At 36.4% G+C, this 19434-nt stretch overlaps 1 protein-coding gene across 6 annotated transcripts; it reads left to right on the top strand.

Annotated features, from left to right (window-relative positions):
• The first annotated feature begins 87 nt into the window (after nucleotides 1–87).
• On the top strand, nucleotides 88–18659 carry FBXO8 (F-box protein 8). 6 transcript variants are annotated; one of them, XM_075709922.1, is made up of 6 exons: nucleotides 88–123; nucleotides 5015–5351; nucleotides 7615–7741; nucleotides 15222–15340; nucleotides 16954–17150; nucleotides 17921–18659. In XM_075709922.1, the coding sequence occupies exons 2-6, from the start codon at nucleotides 5023–5025 to the stop codon at nucleotides 18106–18108; spliced, it is 960 nt and encodes a 319-aa protein (XP_075566037.1). In that variant the 5' UTR covers nucleotides 88–123; nucleotides 5015–5022; the 3' UTR covers nucleotides 18109–18659. The 6 variants fall into 6 exon arrangements, with proteins under 6 accessions (XP_075566037.1, XP_075566041.1, XP_075566036.1 ...); XM_075709926.1 differs by having other exon boundaries at nucleotides 5012–5351; nucleotides 17101–17150; XM_075709921.1 differs by having other exon boundaries at nucleotides 5012–5351.
• Nucleotides 18660–19434: the final 775 nt, after the last annotated feature.

Genomic DNA, 19434 nt, shown 5'->3' with positions numbered 1-19434 from the left:
CCCTGGCTCCCACCGCCCCTCCCCGCCGCCGGAGGCTGCTCAGCCCCTTCCCGCCCGGCGAGGCTCACGCACCGACTCGGGCCGGGCTCGTCGCGGCGGCGGTTGGGACCCGAGCTCGCGCAGGTACGGGCCGCCGCGGGCTTGCTCACCGGGGCGGGCGGGTGCGGACGGACGGACAGACAGACGGGCGGCGCGTCCAATCAAGAGTCGGGGCCCTTGGGGCGGCCCAGCGGCGCGCGGGGGCAGCACCCGCGGGGCCAGGCCCGCCGGTGTCCGCCGAGCCGCCGGCAGCCGTGCCCCGGCCGAGGTGCCGGCTGCCCTTGGCGGGGAGAAGCGTGACTCGGCGGGGTGGCGAGCAGGGCGGCTGCGGGGCTCCTCGGGAGGCGGGAGGGCAGCCGCGGCCCGCGGCGGAGGGGGCTCCCCGGGGCGCTGCCGGCAGCTGGGGCGGCCTGGGAGGTGAGGGGCTGGCTGGGCCTCTGGAGCCGGCAGCGTAGTTGCCTGGAGCCGGGTTTGAAAGGCTCTCGCGTTAGGGGGGTTAGCAGGCCTCGGTTGCGAATGCAGCTGCGGTGAGCGAAGCTTCAGCGTCGGTAACATCGGAGGAAGGAGCGTTTTCCTGTTAGGGTAGTTGTGGTCGTAAAGCAGCAGCTGTAGGGCTCGGTTATCATGAAGTGGAGGGGGTTTATATCGACAGTGTATGTCTTGTTTTATTTAGTAAAGCAGAAGCCAGTGCCAGTACAGCATTAATCTAGCTTACATTTAGCTTTTAGTATCCTATCATGCTCTTCAACGCTGCAAAAGAATTTATGATGCAGTGACAAAGTAACATGAAGAAGACGTGTTTGAAATTGAAATTAGACTCTGATCGTTATCAGAGCCAGAGAAGATCAGCAATTTTTAAACAAGCTTGATGTTATTTTTACTGTGATAGTTATTGCAACTAAGCTATCAAGAGGCTTCAGTTATTAGGTAAAGCTACATAATTGGAAGTTTGAAAACATACATTTGAGTGGCCTGTTGAATCTGGAGATTGAAAATGTGTGTTCAAAACAATTTAAAAATATAGTCCTGGACACCATTACTTAAAGGGCTTTATAATAACAATGACCTTACTCATCTTGTTTTATGAGTGAGTTCTCAAAGCATTCGTCCTGGATTACTACAAAGCTGAAAGTAATTATGTGATGGGGAAAATAAGACATGATCTAACAAATGGCATATAAGCTGCTGAATAGCTACACGCATATTAAAGCTTGTGGATTTCTAGCAACTGGTTCTAGAATGGTTTAAGTTGTGTCTCACTTTGTTTCTTCTCTGAAATTTCTTCAGTTGGTACTTAAAATCGCAAATATATACTTTTTTATCATTTTTTACGTTAAAAAAGACGTTTTAAACAATTTCTGCAGTGCTGTCTTCTGTATAAGTATATGAGTACATTGTAAGATGGGTAGTTTCTTGAATGACATAGTTTTTTTTTTTTTTTTCTGTCTTGGAGCCACTTCTAGTGTTAAATAATTTAGAAGTGATTATGTTGTTGGTGATATATAGCAATTAGCTTTTGTGTGGGGAATAAAACTCTCTGAGCGCCAACAAGAACTGTTGATATTCTTCTTAGGTCAGTGTTCCTCAACAGAATGTGTTTTGTGAACAGGAACTTCTGGCTGAGTATTGCAACAAAGGTATTAAACTAGCAACTAAAATTTGGATAATTGATTTAGGGCTAAGTAGGAAAACTTGGTCCTCTGTGACCACTACCGAATTCTTTACAAGTAGTGCATATAGAACAGAAAGATAATCTGACTTTGAAGAGGTTTGAAAGCTATTATAAAATTGCCAGATCCTTACCTGATAGCCTAAAGTTCACTTGATAAATGACTGAGCATAGCCTTTCTATGAACTGTTTCTGATAATGCTGCTGGTCTTTCTCATCTTTTTGGTGTATTATGATTATGAAACTTGTTGCAATATGATTCCTAATGATCTTCAGAGCCTTGAATTTCCTGTTACTCCTTTTTTTTTTCTTTTATTTAAACTATGCCCAAATAATTAGCATTTTCAGAAGATTTTTAACAGTTGGGAGTTAGCAAATGTGTATAGAAATGTGGCTTTGTTATAATAATATAAACTAATGTCACAAAAGTTGGCAAAAATACTAGCAAAATAAATTCCTTAATTTGCCTTACAAAAAGTTACCTCAACAAACAGATTTCTACATTTAACAGAACTTTCCTCTCTCTCTACTTGACATACACAGTTTACATAGGATAAGTTCTCTCATTTCATCTTTTGTTGTAGTTTTTCTTGCTAATTTCTGCTGCTTTAGTGGTTAAGGACTTGAAATAATGATAAGGAATTACAAGGCCTCACTCCTGGCTCTCTCTGTCCCTGGAACTAGTATTTGGCTATTTTTCATTTTGTTTAGAGTCAATGGTATAATTGCAGGCAAATTTTGTTTTTGTTTTTACACGAAGAGCTACACTGAGAAAGTGTGCATATTATATCTGTCTTGCACATACAAGTGTATGTAAACATTTACCTCTTTCAAAACTCTAAATTTTTTTACATAATTGATTCGAAAGATCATTATTATTCAGTCATTCAGATCATCTGATATCTTCTGAGAGTGAACACAGCCTCTAAATTTGGCATCTGCATATTTGAAAGTGTAATGCCTTGTTGGCAGCGTTCAATTTACTCACAGGGCTAAGGTCAAGAATTGGTTGAAGCCTCCCAAGTATTTAGAGATATCTGTTTACTAAGCACTGTACTTAAGTAATTAACAAGCTCATATACAGTGCCTAGCAAAATGGGAACTTTATCTTAATTGAATCCTCTAGTGTGGTGATAGTAGCCCTTTTTGAAATGTTGTATTTGCTCAGAAATATTCTTTATCTGCTCTTTTCATCCCTTAGGAAGGTCTCCCCTCCTCTTTCCAGCCCTTGGCTGTTACTGCCTACGCGCACAAACTGTTTTTTAGCTTGATTCTTTACTGCACATCACTGTATGCTCTGCCTGCTCAGCAGGGGCAATAGCAGCAGCAGCTGGAGTTGGAGCACCGGCCACTTGATGGGTTTATGCTTGTAGTCCCAAATGCCAGTTCTGGCACACCTACCACTGATTCATTTAATAGCTCTTGATTTTATTGTAACGGTGTTTGGTCATCCTCCTTTGGGATGAAGGTTAGTAACTTCCTTCTTGGAGAGATTTAGTTGCTCAAAACCAGAAAAAGGTGGCACTGAGCAACTGCAGCTCTGGGAATGTCCCTTTTAAAAAAGTTGCTACCTCTTATTTTAATCTAGGTAGGTAATAAAAAATAAAGGCAGAGTTCTCCATCTTGTAAAGAAACATGTTTTATTTACAGCTAGAAGTTTCATAAATTAATTGCAAACACCAGCCTGAATTACTGAGGCCCACATTCATCAGACCGCTCATCCTTGTGTTGCCACTTTTTAAATGGCAGATTGTGGTATAGCTCCCTCTCTTGAAGCAACTTTACCGGTAGCCCTGCTTTTACAAAATTTATGCTGGTCTCAAGAAAATGAGAATACCTTCTTTATGCATACATTCTTGGAGCCAATTGTATATCCTACTTACAGTGTGACTCAGTAAGCTCTTTTTTTTTAAGCTTGCCTGATAATTTATAGCAGTCGATCATGGTTTAACCTGCCTCTGTATGATAAAAAAATTAAGCCAAATACATAACCGTACAAGAAATGAGAATAAAAATAATGATGAATTTATGTAAAATATTGCTTATTACTAAATTTAATATAATACATGTGACTACAGTTTGTTTCTTCACAGCTGTGGCCTTATCTAGAAATGAATTCTTGAACTTTTCCTGAATGAATTCTTATGTAGTTAAGTGCTTCATCAGCCTGCTGAACCTGTCTTTTGTCTACTTCCATCTTGGTTATGCTTTTTTTTTTTTCTGTAATTTCACTAATTTCTCCATTTTTCTCCCATAATCACTCATCACATTCATGGCTTGTTTCTTTCTGCTTCAGTAGAACAGTTTTCATTTGTGTCCAACCTTTAACAGTTTTAAAGCCACGTTTTTAATTCCCTATGCTAATAGAATAGAAATAATTTCGAATACATGTGAGATCCTACCAGACCAGGCCATAAGTGTTTCTTTCTTGAAAGTCAGCATCGGGAACCTGCAGAATCCTAGTATGAGCACTTTAGTGATCTGTCGTCATAGCAAAGGTTAAAACATAAGATAGATCACCACATATACACTACTTGTGATGGAATTAAGACAACATTCCCATACTGAATTAGTATGATTTATCATACGTTAAGATTTCTTCTTGGTAAATACGGGTGGTTACTGAAATTTGAGTTGTGGCATTCAGAATTCTCGATAACTGACTAACATTTGGGATCTGTTATTTTTATTACCATCTGCAGGACAAAGTTTGACAAAAAATAACGAACACAGTGATAAGTAAGACGTAGAAGCCTTATCATGAAGCTTTGATGCTACTGTGTAAGAAAGCTTGAAACGATACTTTGGGTGCTCAGAAACAAGAAACTGAATCCTTAATGCATTGTCATTGAAGTTGTTAAGCTTTGTCTTAATGTCAGTCACAGCCTAATTTTGTGTGCTACCATTTTATAGCACTTCATTGACTCTAAATAAGCTATTGTTATTAAATTTTGAAGGAAGTCTGAAGATAATAATTCCAAATGTTTTGATGCTTAAGGTTTCTTAACTTGCATAGGACATAGATGTTTGGTACTGTTTGCAGAAGCTTATTATTTATTTTGTAACTCTTCAAGCACAGAAGTTTTTGAAAAAAATCTTCTATTTTTTTATGGTTTTTGTTTTCAGTATTTATTCAGTTGCTCCCTTGGAGACAGATTACATTGTCAGCATAACTTTGACAAAACTCTCTTTTTTTTTCCAATTCAGATCAATCCTACAATTTTATTTTTCCAGTGTGTGCTGAGTCTGTCTTACAAATATTTGTAAATAGCTGTCAACATTTAATTTGGATTTTATGTCCAGCAGGCTCGCAGATGGGTCAGGGACTCTGGAGAGTTGCTAGGAACCAGCAACTACAACACCAAGGATACAGTGGACAAGGCTATCTTACCAGAGAACATGGTAGGAGGATAGCTACTAACAATGTTTCCAATACAAGCCATCGCAAACAAGCCCAAGGAGGCATTGACATCTACCACCTGTTGAAGACAAGAAAATCTAAAGAACAAGAAGGATTCATTAACCTGGAAATGCTTCCACCAGAGCTTAGTTTTACCATTTTATCATACCTGAATGCAACCGATCTCTGTCTAGCTTCATGTGTCTGGCAGGATCTTGCTAATGATGAGCTTCTCTGGCAAGGGTAAGCAAAAAAAAAAAGTATCACCTGGACATAGTAAAAATAATTATTAGATTTTAAATTTGTCTCAAGATGTGCTTTTTGTCATTCTAACCTTAGCAAAGGTTTCCTAAGTTAAATGAGATTTGTCATAGGAGAAACATGAATATAGTTTAAAAATGTGTTATTCTGGATTTCTAATTACTATCGGGTATTAGTGGAGATTACTACAATATATAAAATACACAAGTGTGCTTTGTACAAGTATACATGTGTATTACTACACACCTGTTGTTTGATATATCATGGGGAAAAAAACAAGGACTTGTCTTCACTTTTGTATTAGGTCAAAGTACATCTCAAATGTTTGTACTTCTCTGAACTTCAAACAGGTATCTAGCTTGAGCAAACAAACCTATTCAGCTGAAGCTCCAGATAGAAAGGGATGAGAACTCATCTACCATACTTGTCTTAGAGCAACTTAAGTGTCTGGTTTTTGGGTGACGGTGATGGAAGGGGGAATGAAAAGGTCACTTCTGCAGATGCGTCAAGTGAAATTTCTGCAGTCTAACAGTTGAAATACATTTATATATCATATGCAGTTTGTATGTCCAGGAAATAAATAAAGGCGTGTTCTATCAAATAAAATAATATAACATCAAAATTTAATTAAAGATATTTCCCTTGATATTTGGTGTTTTACAAGACTAGGAAAGACTCATTAAATCATACTTACCTTTAGAGTAGTCAGCAGAATTGTATCTTCTTTCATACCATATTCTTACCCCTTAACAGACAGTAAGTAGTATTACTGTAATAGTTGGGTGGTTGTTCAGGTCCTGTTTCTTTTCCTTTCGTTGTGCTTCACATCTCTTCCTTCCTTATCTATTTCTTTGCCCCTCTGCATTTGAATTAAGCAGCTTCCCTTCCTATCATGCTTTATGAACTCAGCAAGTGGATAATGCAGTTATAACTTTAGTCACAACTGTTCTGCTGTTGGGGACTGTTGTCTTGGCAGGAGACAGGAATTCTAGTGAAGATCCTGCTAAGCTTCTAAGTTTATGTATATCAAGTAGCTTGGCAGTTGGGTAAGTATGGATTGTATTGTACTTGGTTCTTGGTATCAAAACCGCACTAAATACAAATAAATTTCCTGGACCAAAGCTTAAAGATACTAGAGCTTCTTAATTGTATGCAGTATATATTCTTAATGTACAGGGGGGGAAAAAACCCCACATATTTTCCTCAGACTTCATCCTGGGAAATAGCTCCATCATTTTTAGTGAAATCTTCCCAAATAATACTCAGTTCAAAGTATACACTTTGGTAGTGAAAATGTGTCCTGATTTAGCAAATTAATAAAAATCTCAAATTGTGTAATATCTGTAGACATCTTAGTCTTCAATATTCCACCTGTATTGGTTGTGTTTGAGTTTAGGCTTTGGCAAGTCCTGTGGCTGCAGTACTGAACTCACTCCGAATAAGACCCAGGTTCCTGAACCGAAAACAAAGTGTCTTCCATGTCCTCAATGGCTACCTGCTGGGTCCTAAGCATTGTGCCTAATTATTTACAGAACAGATGTGTTGAAGCAGAACTACTTATTCAATAAGGAATCCAGATAACAATCGGTGCCTAGAAGGTGAAAGTTCAAGGGAATTTCAGATGGTGTCATCAAGGAGACTGAGATGAGGGACAGAAACCAATGAAACTGAGATACGGAGTCAGGGTGGGATAGAAGGGAAAGAAACTGAGTAGTGATGGAAGATACAGAGGGATGGGGCTGGATCAAATAATTAAGAGTGGTCAAGACTGGAAAAAGGACAGTCAGGTGGAAGAGGACAGATGGGGAAAGTAGTGAGTTAATGGCGTAATTTTGTGCAGATGTGGTGTCCCACTTGCTGCACAGCTGGGGCACGAGAAAAGAAACGCAACTTTTTAAACTGTCGTACTGTTGCAGGAGAACAACTTGTCACAGTTACCCAGTGTTCAGATACTGGGAGTGCCAGAGGTCTCCGCTGTGTGGCTGTTGTTATGATGCCACCTACCGGGATACGTTTTGAGAGTGCACTCAAATACACCAAAACCCATGTGAGAAGAAAATAATCATATAAATGAAGACTTCAGCAACACACATGCAAAAGGCTTAATAACTATTACAAGCCACCTATTTCTGAGTTTTCATCTAGTCTGAGTATTTGGCTTTGTAGTGTTGATTACATTTTGCTTCTGTAAAATACATGAAATACAGAAAAGAATTTTGATAATAGACTAATTCTATTTTCATAGGTTGTGCAAATCCACTTGGGGTCACTGTTCTATATACAATAAGAATCCGCCTCTAGGATTTTCTTTTAGAAAATTGTATATGCAGCTAGATGAGGGCAGTCTCACCTTTAATGCCAACCCTGATGAGGTAAGTGAACTGTTGCTGACACTAATAAACAGTTAAAATAATTGTGATTGTTGGTTTATAATTATAGACATTTTAAAACCCAAGTTTTAATAGGTGTTTGTTTTACTATAGGAATGATTAATACTAAGTTACAGCTCTATCCTGATCTCTTTTTGCATATGGTACCTGTGCACATCATTTACATGGCTTGCCTCTTAAGTGCTCTGTACAGCGGTCTGACCTATGGATGCCAGAAACTCATAACCATGTATTGACTTAGGAATGAGGCAGAGATCCTAACTGACGAGACAATGGTGATTTTAAAAAGGATAATAATATGCTTATGTAAATTGAAAAGCTAAAATGCTTCTGCAGAGTATGAGTTTGATCCCACTTCAGTTAAAGCAGGATGGGGTATAAAGTAACACCAATTCATCTATGACAATTACAGTTTCTTGTAAGGGATTTTTAAATATTTCCACTACCAAGGAGCAAATCTTGAAATACTACGAAAAAGATGTACTGCTGAACTATCCTAAAGGTCAGTTTCATTTGCTCTCTGTGGATGTTTGTTATGCATAAACATAATCTTTCTTTGTAGTATATAACAACATATATCTATTTTCAAAAAATACCCCATGTCAAACTAAAAGATTTCCATTTATTAATTCATGTAACTAACTGGAGAAGTCAGTTTCTGCTTTCACTCTGTCACCTTTCAAAGAAGAAAAGAGTTTGAGAGTAGACAGTTTTTGCCTGGGAGATACGCAATTAACGCCCAAGTGGCAGAGAGAATCATGTACAAAACCAGGCTCCTGCTTCACATTTCCTAGGAAAAGAAGGTACACAGTACTGAATAAAAAGTAGTATTAACGTGCTGCATATATTTATACATACACAAGGAAGTGGTAATTGAATAAATCTAAAGTAGGAAAAGGATTGAGAGACATGAAAAGATATACTTCTAGGAGCCAATAGTTCACTCTGCTGATATCATACAGAAAACATGAACTTGTGACCATGGGGTGAAATAAATAAAGCAGTCGTATGAATCATTACAATAATGTGATTTTGTTTAAATTCTTGCTTTATCTCATATTCTGCTTGATAAAGAAACCCACTACTTTTTATTAGTCACAAATTACAGTATTTTGTAATTTCTCTGGTAGAGCTCTGCCTTGAACTGTGATACGCAGTGCTGAGACGTCTTATCAGCACCTTGCCACTTGAGTGATTAGCATTGATTTTCAGCAGGCTTTTAGTGAATTTAGTAACAAATGTAAAGCTTTTCAAATGAAACACAATATTTAGGTAACTGAAGTGTGTTTTCAAGAATATATCGTTTTAATTGGTAACAGCTTTGTCCACCCAAATTTTTCTTTGTGTTTCAATTTGTTTTAACATCATTTTTCACTTAATATCTTAGTTTATAATATGCTGTTATATTCCAACCTAGTTTAAAGTAATCTTGGTAGGCTTAAAGCATTTGGAGCCTTCACAAAAGGCACTGAATAAAAAATTTGTTATTTTTAAAGGAAATTAACATCTGCAAATTAGAGCTACCTTATAGTATACCTAAATTAGGTATTAAATTTATTATGCTACACTTACTTCTGGTTTCATTATGGTTATATTGTATAGTGGTAGTACAAAAAGTCTGCTTCAGGCCTAGTGAGAGACAAGAACCTCAGGGTATCTCCTAAGGGCTTCTGTTCCTCTCTCCCTGTGGAGCACCATAGCCTGGTAGGAATCACTCAGGGCCTGAGTTTCAGGAGAATTCACAAATACTATTGCTTTGATTGTTTACGACTGTGATATTGGCAGAATTATTATTGTGACTGGAATATATGATATGACATTCCACTATTACAAATTGCATCTCCGAATTTCCTGCCAAACTCTGCTTTACATTTGATAACAGACCTGATCAAATTACTATAAAAATAGGAATACTTACAGCCACAGGAGCAAGATTCTCCAAAGGACACCGCCCATGTCATGAAAATGGGTAACCAGGCTCCACAGCAACAGCTCCAGAGCTAGCGGTGGCTCACGGGGTAGGGAAGAGCATCTACACACTTTGTGGTAGGATTCTCTGGTTAGCCATTGTTGTGTGCATGGTATTGTGATATCTGCTGTAATTTAATGTATTGATTGTGTGCATGAGCTTGCATAATTCATAACAGATGCTCACATTCTGCTGAAAGGATGTGCCTAATCACATTACACCTAATCTGAAAAAAACTCCAGTGCATGTTTGGTTTCTCATTGTTTTTTTTGTTTGTTGTTTTGGGGTTTTTTTCATATGGCAGCACCATAATAGCCAAGATTTTGGAACTTGGTTTTTGTTTCTTTGGGGAGAAGGGGTGGTTTAGTGTTAGTATTAACACTTGAATATGAATATTATGTTGTTTAATCTGCCTACATGGTCTCTGCTGTATTTTATTCTAAAGAGTATATGGTGTATGTGAAATGTTTCTCACGCAGTGCTCATTTCATATCTCATACGCTTATGACTCGGAATTTGTAAGCAATCAGAAGCTATTTCCCTATTGTTTTGTATACTGTTTCTAACTCCCTACAAAATATTTTGTCAAGTTTATTACATGGAGCTATGCTATATAGTTAAAATTTGAACTGAAAGTGGAAAAGACAATCCTTTGGTCAGGAAAGAAGATCTAATTTTTGTTTCATTCATAATGATGATGATTCCAACTGATTCTGTTTAATAGCATTTATTTTTATGGAAATTTTTTCTATTGGAATCTGGACTGTACCAAAACAGTCAGACTTCAATGAGGTCAGGATTTCCTTTACGTAGCATAATAACAATGAAGTACAGTAAGACAGTGCTTATACTAAGCCTGGCTTTCCACTCTTCTGATTCTCTCATTCAACTGCCCTTAGTTTTTGCCAGGGAGGTCAGTTTTCTGACTTTTTCTTGATTATAAATAAATTGTTAGCCACTTGCATAAAGCTACCTTACCTGAATTTTAATTATAGATAGTCTGGATGATGGAATATTTACTGTGCTGTATATTTCTAACCAAATTTTTTGAAAACTTAACCTGTTTCATAGTGATCTAATAAGCAAGCCAATTTTGAGATGCATTGATTTATCTGTCCTAAGAATATTAAAAGTATGTGTATGTTATAGAGGGAAGAAGTTCTTTTGTGTCATTTGTCTAAAAAGTTGGAATGGACCAGACAGCTGAAACCTTTTGAAAAGTCTATATAAAAGTCAGAGTCTTGTAAATTATTACTTATGGATTCTGTGTAACATGAAAAATATTTCTACGTTCTACTTGTGATTTCTGCCATCATAAGTGTGTATCACTGAGACTGTATTTTAAAGACATACAGTGAAAGAGACACTGCTTGAAATGTATGTTCTTATATTTTGTCTGCATTTGTCACCAAATGACTTGATTTGTAACTTAGGAAAAGAATCTTCAAAATTTCTATTAGAAAAATATAACATCAGTACTGTGCATTTTGTTCCAGAAGATGTACCATGCAATATATTAAGATAATGCATTTCCCTAGAAAAGTGTGAATAATCATACCATACATGTCTAATTATTATTTACTAATAATGTTAATGTTACCTAGAAGCTCCGATTAGAAATTGAGGCCCTACTATGCCAGATACTGTATATCCAGAATAAAATGACAGTCACTGCCCCCAAAGAATTATCTAAATAATTAAGCTAATATTTAAACTTGAATTCCTATATTTCTTCAGCTTTTATTTAATAACGTTTTAATTTGGTTGGTGATCAAAATTGTCTTTTTTTTTTTAATACAGTACAGACTAGAAAGAAATCAGCATTTTATGTTGATACTTATGTAATCCTACCAAAATGTAAAAGCATATAACTCACAGAATTATAAATCACCTAAAAATGTTAATATGCTACTAGTGATTTCCATAGTCACCTTTTAAAACTATTTAAGCTAAACAAACAGAGCATGTGTGCAACCATTTATGTAAAAGCTGAAATTTGACAAATTTGTCATATAGTTTCCTGCACTACTTTTAAATGTGCATTAAGTAAAAAGCTTCATTGTCTCCCAGCTCTGACTTTGCAAACAATTCCATTCAAATATTAGAAAGAGAAATTACGTATATTTGTAGAAAAATACTGATTCCAAAATTTCTATACCATTAACTTAGAATATGTCTGGTTTGTTTTGTATGCGTATCTAAACAGAGGTGTGAAAGGCAACTACAAAAGTTTTAATGTTGACTGCTGTACTGAAATGTTCTGAAAGTAGTCTTAGCAGAGGACAAAATCAATGCAGAAATGAAACCAGTACTTAAAAAAGAAAACTTTTCGGGTTTAGATATCCTGTATGGATATAAATGAATGGAAGGGTTCTTGGGAACAGGTAGAAAGCAAGCTAGGAGTGTCAGTGCCATGATAGAATAGGTTGGTAAAACAAGCATCGTGTGACTGGGGGAAAAAAAAAAGGAGTGACTGTAAAAAATAACATATTGAAATACAACGAATGGCTTTTGTTGTTACTGTTACTCTATGGTTATGATTGTTATTTGCACATATAATTTAAATCAACACTTTCATACATTAAGATTTTATCCAGAGCGGTCTGAAATTCAGTGGTAACATTCTTGCCGCAAAGGCAAGGTATCTTTAAGGCATCTTTCCTAATTCTCTAATGCTAAGATCATAGTGACAAGCAGGCTCCTGGTATAAGTTGGGCAGACACAGAGCTACTGGAAATCTTAGCTGTTGTACTGTTCACCTAACTGCTCTTCCACTAAATTAGCTTTAGAAGACCATAGCGTGTGTGCTCATCCTGCAGTGTTTCCTAAGTGTTAAAAAGACCTCTTCAGACGTGGTTGGTAGTGGCACGGATCTGCCTACCTGACTTCAGTCAAATGTTTCCCAAGAGAATACCAGACGACTGATAAATAATCTTAGCATGGATTTTAATAGTATGTAGAACTACTTATTTCAGCTAGTATACCTGCCACAAGTGACCATTTTAGCTACCATAAGTGATTTATTTGAAGTGTGGGTTCTGAGAGGAATTCCAGGCAGTGTTTACAGTGTTAGAAAAAGCAGATTCGATGACATGCTGTAAATCTTGCAACTAAGTTTCATTTGCCGTAAGCCAAAATTTAAGAACTTTAGAGAGAAACCAGGTTTCTATTGTTGCAAAGTATTTGTGGTTGCTTAGGAAGAAATGGAAAGCAACTAAAAATGATGGCATGTGCTGAAGTATATTTTGTTTATACTCTGTTTATTTGTGAAGGAGATGAGGAAAATTAATAACAAGACGGCATTCACAGAGAAAGATATTGTCAAGCATTATGTGTGGTGAGGGGAGAGAGAGGGAATGAGAGACAGGGAATAAAAATGGTTTGCAAAGACTTGGTAGCCTATCAGGTGAAGATCCTACATTGAGTTGAAATCTAGTGCATGAAAGAAATACTTGGGGCATTTACTGTCACAGAGAAACCAACCCATTGTCTGTCTTAAAGAGGGTGTCATTTTCATACTGCCTCATCTATGATGTGCCAGGTATTTTCTGGATATGTTGCAGGTTTGTTAAATAATTGCAGCAGGAATACTACTGAGACTTCCTCACTGGGCTTCAGTTTGTGTTACCTTAAGCATATATGTATTACTGAAGCAAATGTGTGAGTCTCATTAAGTCAGGATCTATGTAAAGGAGGTGTTCTGCTGCTAGTCTTGTATAAATTGCCAGAATACTTGAGGAATTAATATGCAGTTGATGTTCTTTTTGAACTCCCATTTTTAGTTTCCCTTTTAGCTCTAAGTCAAGAAAGTACTTAACCTTATGTTGTCCATCCATATTATGGACAAACTTAAATATGATCTAATTTGGACTTAAATGCAAGCTTATAGTTCAATACATGTTTCATTACAGTCCTAAGTAAAGATTCTTTAATCTTTACTTAGGGCCTAAAATTGCTAGGAATTTTTTTTTGGTCTTACCTGTATAAAACCTTTATATTTTTATTTATTTTATAAAACATTCTTGTAACAAAAAAAAAAAAAGTATGCTGATTAACTGCTATTTTCTATAAATATATAAGCAAAAATTATGGACTGGTAAAAAAAGCTAGGTAATATTACAGGTGTTTGTTGGCTTTTCACTTGTGTTATCAATATCTTAAGCATATATTCTAATTTCTTTTTTGCTTGATATAACTGAGACTTTGCTTTACTAATCCATTTCATAAAAAAACTTTCCAAACCTGCACTCAGTCTTTTATTTCTTTTTTAAGTAAAATTGAAGAGCACTGGGAAGTTAGTTTATATACTAAATGATAGGTTACCCCTACATCTTTATAGACATAATGTAAACTGAAAGGGCAGACTTGCAAAATATTATGAAGTCTGATATCAGAAGATTTATGAAAAAAGATTTCAGAAGTATTTTAAAGGTGATTTAGGTTGTGGCCTTGGTACATTATCCTATGCAGAAATGCACTGTCCTACACATTTTACATTATTTCAACAGTATGGTGTAGTCAAGAGATACTGTACTTAGGTATTGTAACAGTTCCTTGTAACAAATGCTCAGAACCACTCCCAGCCCCTGCCAAATTGAATTGAAACTAGTTGGTTAGTTATTCTCACATTTAGATTTGTGTTGTTGAAAAATGTGAACATTTTTAAAATCCCTTAGGTTGGTTTTGATTTCTGAGGTCATAAGGAAAATAGTTTTATGCTTTGGGATATTTCAATGATCAGAAAGAATCCAGAATACCACTGAAATATTTTAAAATGAAATTTGGCGTGTGTATTCTGTAAGAAATGTGTGCTTGGCAAAGTGTGGAAAATTCTGGAAATCACAATATGAGTATAAAATATACACAATTGTTGTATCTTTTTAAACTTTTTTTTTATGTTAGGCACAGTGTTCTTATTTATGTGTATGCATATTTATATATGTTGATATTTACCTATGCTTTGAAATCAGTGTGCTTGTGTTTATTTGCGTTATTACACATTTAAACAAATGCATTTAATGCATCTATTTGAATGTGATACATCGCATACATGTGAGAACATTAATGTTTTAATGAAAGATATTAAAGACTAAACACATTATGGCTAAGATTTTCTTATTTACAAAGGTTATGAAATTATCCCCGCAGCATTTTAAATACAATTACAAAAGTATGAAAACCAAAACACTAGTCTACATGGTAAAGAAATTATTAAAGAGCCATCATGCTCATTATGGGGTTCATAACTTTAAATTTCCTACTGTGAGTATATGTAAAATCTCAACCATAACAATAAATCGTTTCTTTGCATTTGATTTATGATTTTAGAGTGTATTGTGCATGTTGAAATGTGATTTAGAGGAAGAGGAATCATTCTGAAAAACAAACCAACTAATTAGTAGGATTATGTTCCTACATTGCCAAGTACAATACTTGTTCCTAAACACATTATGAAGATTAAACATATTTATACGTACATATATTTTATCTCAGGGAGTCAACTACTTTATGTCCAAGGGCATACTAGACGATTCGCCGAAAGAAATAGCCAAGTTTATCTTTTGCACAAGAACACTAAATTGGAAGAAGCTGAGAATCTACCTTGATGAGAGGTAATTTGAATTTCTCTTGAGACATTTCCTATTAATTTTCAATGTACAGTACCACTCAACAATATTTTGCTTGTATTGATGTAATTTTAAAGATGTAAAAATGCAAGAAAATGCAACTAAGTAATGCTGCTGCTAAATCTGAACAGTTATTCAGTTCAAGTATTTATGTGACTGTAACATTTTATAAGAACCCCTGAAAATACCACCTATAACTAGGGAATCTTACATCTTGTGCTTTTTCTGCATTTTTGCAGTTCTGGGCGTAAATTGTTTTGAAGTTATAGCAAGCATTTAAACTGCACAGGGTAATCTTTGTGCTGTACGACACTCAGATTTTATAGATATTTTGCTACTTATCTAGTATGGGTGTTAATCAGAAAAAGCAGTTATCACTTTACCAAGTGATGATAGCTTTTTAACTAATGTTGAATCATCTAACCATTATTTGGTTGTCTGATATTTCTCAAATGGCAGTCACACCCACCTCCCAAGATGCAACAGAGCATCCTCTTGGAGACAGCATGAGCTGCAGTAGGGAACACTCTCCCTGTTGTAGCATGCTCTTCTACCTCCACAATGCTTTCTCTTGCCCTCCAGGATACCTTCAGGTTGGGGTAGTGCAATATCAGGAAAGAGGAGCACCAACACGTTCAAGCGAAGTTGAAAGAGGAGGAGAATAATAACTGGACCTAAGTAGGAAGAGCAGAGGGACAGCAGCGCTTCTAGCAGGAATCCTCTCCTGCTTCTCATCCTCCTCAGCCTGTACCACTAAAGTAGTAAAAGGAGTCATTCTGTAGTGTTATCACCACTGACAGTCCTGTACTGTAAAACTTAAGATTATCAATTTTTTTGGCAATAGAAAAAAATACAAAACCATTTAACAGATGCGATTGCAAGTTGTTATTATTAGTGACCCCTACTGCGATTTATCTTCCCTTCGTAAACAGAGTGTAATCAGGCACTAAAAATAAAAACTAGGTTTCTAAATGTTGAAACTCCCCTCCTAGTACTGAGATGTTTAATAGAAAGGAGAAACATAAGAGAATATTCTTTGGTTCCCTTCAGATTTGCTTCCAAATTTCCTTCAGATGTCTTTTGCACATCTGTTCATGTAGGCTAGTCTGAATCCTTTAGATGTTTGTGTTCAGTGGAAAACACTTGAGAGCATCGCACCCTGATGGATTTAGACCTTAAAGGGGTTTTGTGAGCAAATTTTATCTAACTTAAGCCTGGTTTTAACAAGATACTCCTGTAACAGCTTCTACTTAGGCACGAAACTGTGTGACACACATGAATCTGTTCCCTTTACTGTCTTTTTTAATGGCTTTGTCAGACAGTTTAAAGGAAGCGAAGCCTCTGTGTGGACTGTGATTGAATATGCATATAAAGAAACTTAGAATTCTGAATAATATGTATTTTTATACTATTTGGCTACTATTGTAAGCATCTGAAGAACGTGTTTATGTTATCTTTGTGCTGTTAGTAATAATTTTATTTGTCTTTCAGCAAAAAACAAAGCTCATAAATTATTCTAAAGGTTTCATTTTTAAAACCTACATGTTCATATTTAAACAGTTAAAATTCTCTAATTATGTGGGATTTTATTCTACCAGGCGAGATGTTTTGGATGACCTTGTGACGCTGCACAACTTCAGAAATCAGTTCTTGCCAAATGCACTGAGAGAGTTCTTCAGACACATTCACGCTCCTGAGGAGCGTGGGGAGTACCTTGAGACTCTCATAACAAAGTTCTCTCACAGGTTCTGTGCTTGTAACCCTGATTTGATGAGAGAGCTTGGCCTTAGCCCTGGTAAGCAAAAAAGAGTTTTCATTCAGTGGATTGGTCTTTATATTTCTGGATGATGGTACTGTTTATGATAGTTTTAATATCGGCACCTAAACAAGTATTTCTGAAAGTACAAACTTGGCTTGGGATGGTTCATTATACAGGCATCATCCCACTCGGGTTGAAAAAAACCCCAAAATAACATACAGATTCTTTTCTTAGACCTAGCTGATAAGTGGGGTTTATTTTCATGTTATCTTTCCTTCACTTTTGTCTGTGCTTAAGCTCTGTACTATCTCTAAGTTCCCTCTTGCAAAGACTTACACACTTAAAGTTTTACCTTGTGGATAGTCCCACAGAAATGAAAGGGAATTTTGGGCCTCACTCAAGTTAACAAGCATTTCTAATTGGTTGCGGGGGAGCCAGTTTTCAGTAGTGGGACTGCTTACATAAAGATAAGCTTTAGCAGGATGTTTGCCTTAGTTTACAAAAACTTCAAGAATCTGTTTAAATGAATGTGCATAAAGCCCTTAGTGACTTTTGGATAATGTAGAAATATTAAGAGATTTGTAAATGCTCATTTGGCAATGTGCTGACATTATTACTTTGAAAATTGCTATATTAAGTTCTATTTCACTGGGATACCCTTTGAGTTGTTATATATGTGTGTGTGCATCTATATATAATTATAAGCCCAGATGATGAAGACCGTAAGGTTCTTGGACAAGGAACAATATTTTAAATGATCACAGTTTCCTTTTTAAATTTTTTTTTGTTTATTCTCTCTTGTCTAGATGCAGTTTATGTACTGTGTTACTCTTTGATTCTACTTTCCATTGATCTAACAAGCCCTCACGTGAAGAACAAAATGTCAAAGAGGGAATTCATCCGAAATACACGACGAGCTGCACAGAATATTAGCGAAGATTTTGTAGGGCACCTTTATGACAACATCTACCTTATTGGCCACGTGGCTGCTTAAAAGCACAATTTGCTAGCACTTAAAGTTTGTAATTTTCAAAAACTACATCAATTCAAGAAATTATTTTGTAGAGATGGGGGTTATTTTAGTGCTGGTCATTCTAACCTTTGTATGCAATCAAAGTTTGTGTGTGTAAGTGTGTGTATGTGTAAACTACCTTTTCTATCTATTTACCGTGGGAACAGAAGGATTTGGAGATTTGTTTTTCATAATTTTTTTTTAGTTTTGCACAAAACAATGTCATTAGTCTGACACAGCCATTTACGAATGTTAAACTGACATTACAGTCTAAGCTGACAAAGTGGTGAATTTGTGCATTAGAACTGCTTGAAACTTTAATAAGTTCATTCTTTTTAGAATACCATGTAATGTGTATATATTTAACTAAAGAGATTTATAATCATAATTATTTTATTGTAAAATATTTTAACTAAAATTTCTCCTTTTATCTCTTAAAAATAGTGTTGTACTTCTTTCTTTCGCATTTTTTTACAATGCTGACTACCTCAGATACATAAGTTAGAGAAATATTGGTCTGAATACTACAATAAAGTTTGTTCTGGGAGATGACAGAACACTTGTAAAATATCTAAGCTGATATTTAATACTATTTTGACTAACTTGAATTAGCATATTGCCAATGTGCTAGTCACTCAATTTTAAAGAAGATTACAACCTCTATTTTAGAGGAACCCTGATATCATACAGGGACAGCCTATGGAAATCACGCAGTTTTCGTAGAGAGGGCTAACCTATATTGCCGACACGAGTTACTGGGGACATAGGACAACTACAATCATCTATTCAGCATGGTAAGCAAGGAAAAATCTCAACAGGGAAAGTGGTAGGGGCAGCTAACGTGTTGCTGCTTTCAGCCGCTTCCCTTGGCCTAGAGTGTCAGTGATGGAAATGCCTGGGCAAATATATACCAGATGACTCATGGCTAAAGCTGTTAAAAACTGACTGTGCAAGAGTAGAGCAGTGACTGTGCAGGACTGGAGAGCCGTTTCAGACTCAGATACTGAATTACCCTTTCTAAATCTGTCATGCAGCTAGATTTTAAATAGTTCTAGATTTATGAAAATACTTCAAAAATGGTTTCGGTCAGGTGGTCTCTTACATTTTCTGAAGTGCGTAGAATATTAGCAGTGCAACTGCTGTGCGTGTGCAGGAATTGAATGAGGATTTGCCGGGGTTTTGTTCAGATAACTCATAGAGCAGTGCTTTTCTTAAATTGACGTAACATGTAGTTGAAATCGGAGCTGTTCCTGATTATGTTTGTTTACATATATTCAGCTGTCGCTAGCATCTGGATTCATCATGGTA

Source organism: Pelecanus crispus, chromosome 4 (assembly GCF_030463565.1).
Source record: "Pelecanus crispus isolate bPelCri1 chromosome 4, bPelCri1.pri, whole genome shotgun sequence".
Lineage (NCBI taxonomy): Eukaryota > Metazoa > Chordata > Aves > Pelecaniformes > Pelecanidae > Pelecanus > Pelecanus crispus.
The sequence above is the reverse complement of the archived record's forward strand: the minus strand, read 5'-3'. Positions and strand labels throughout refer to the sequence as shown.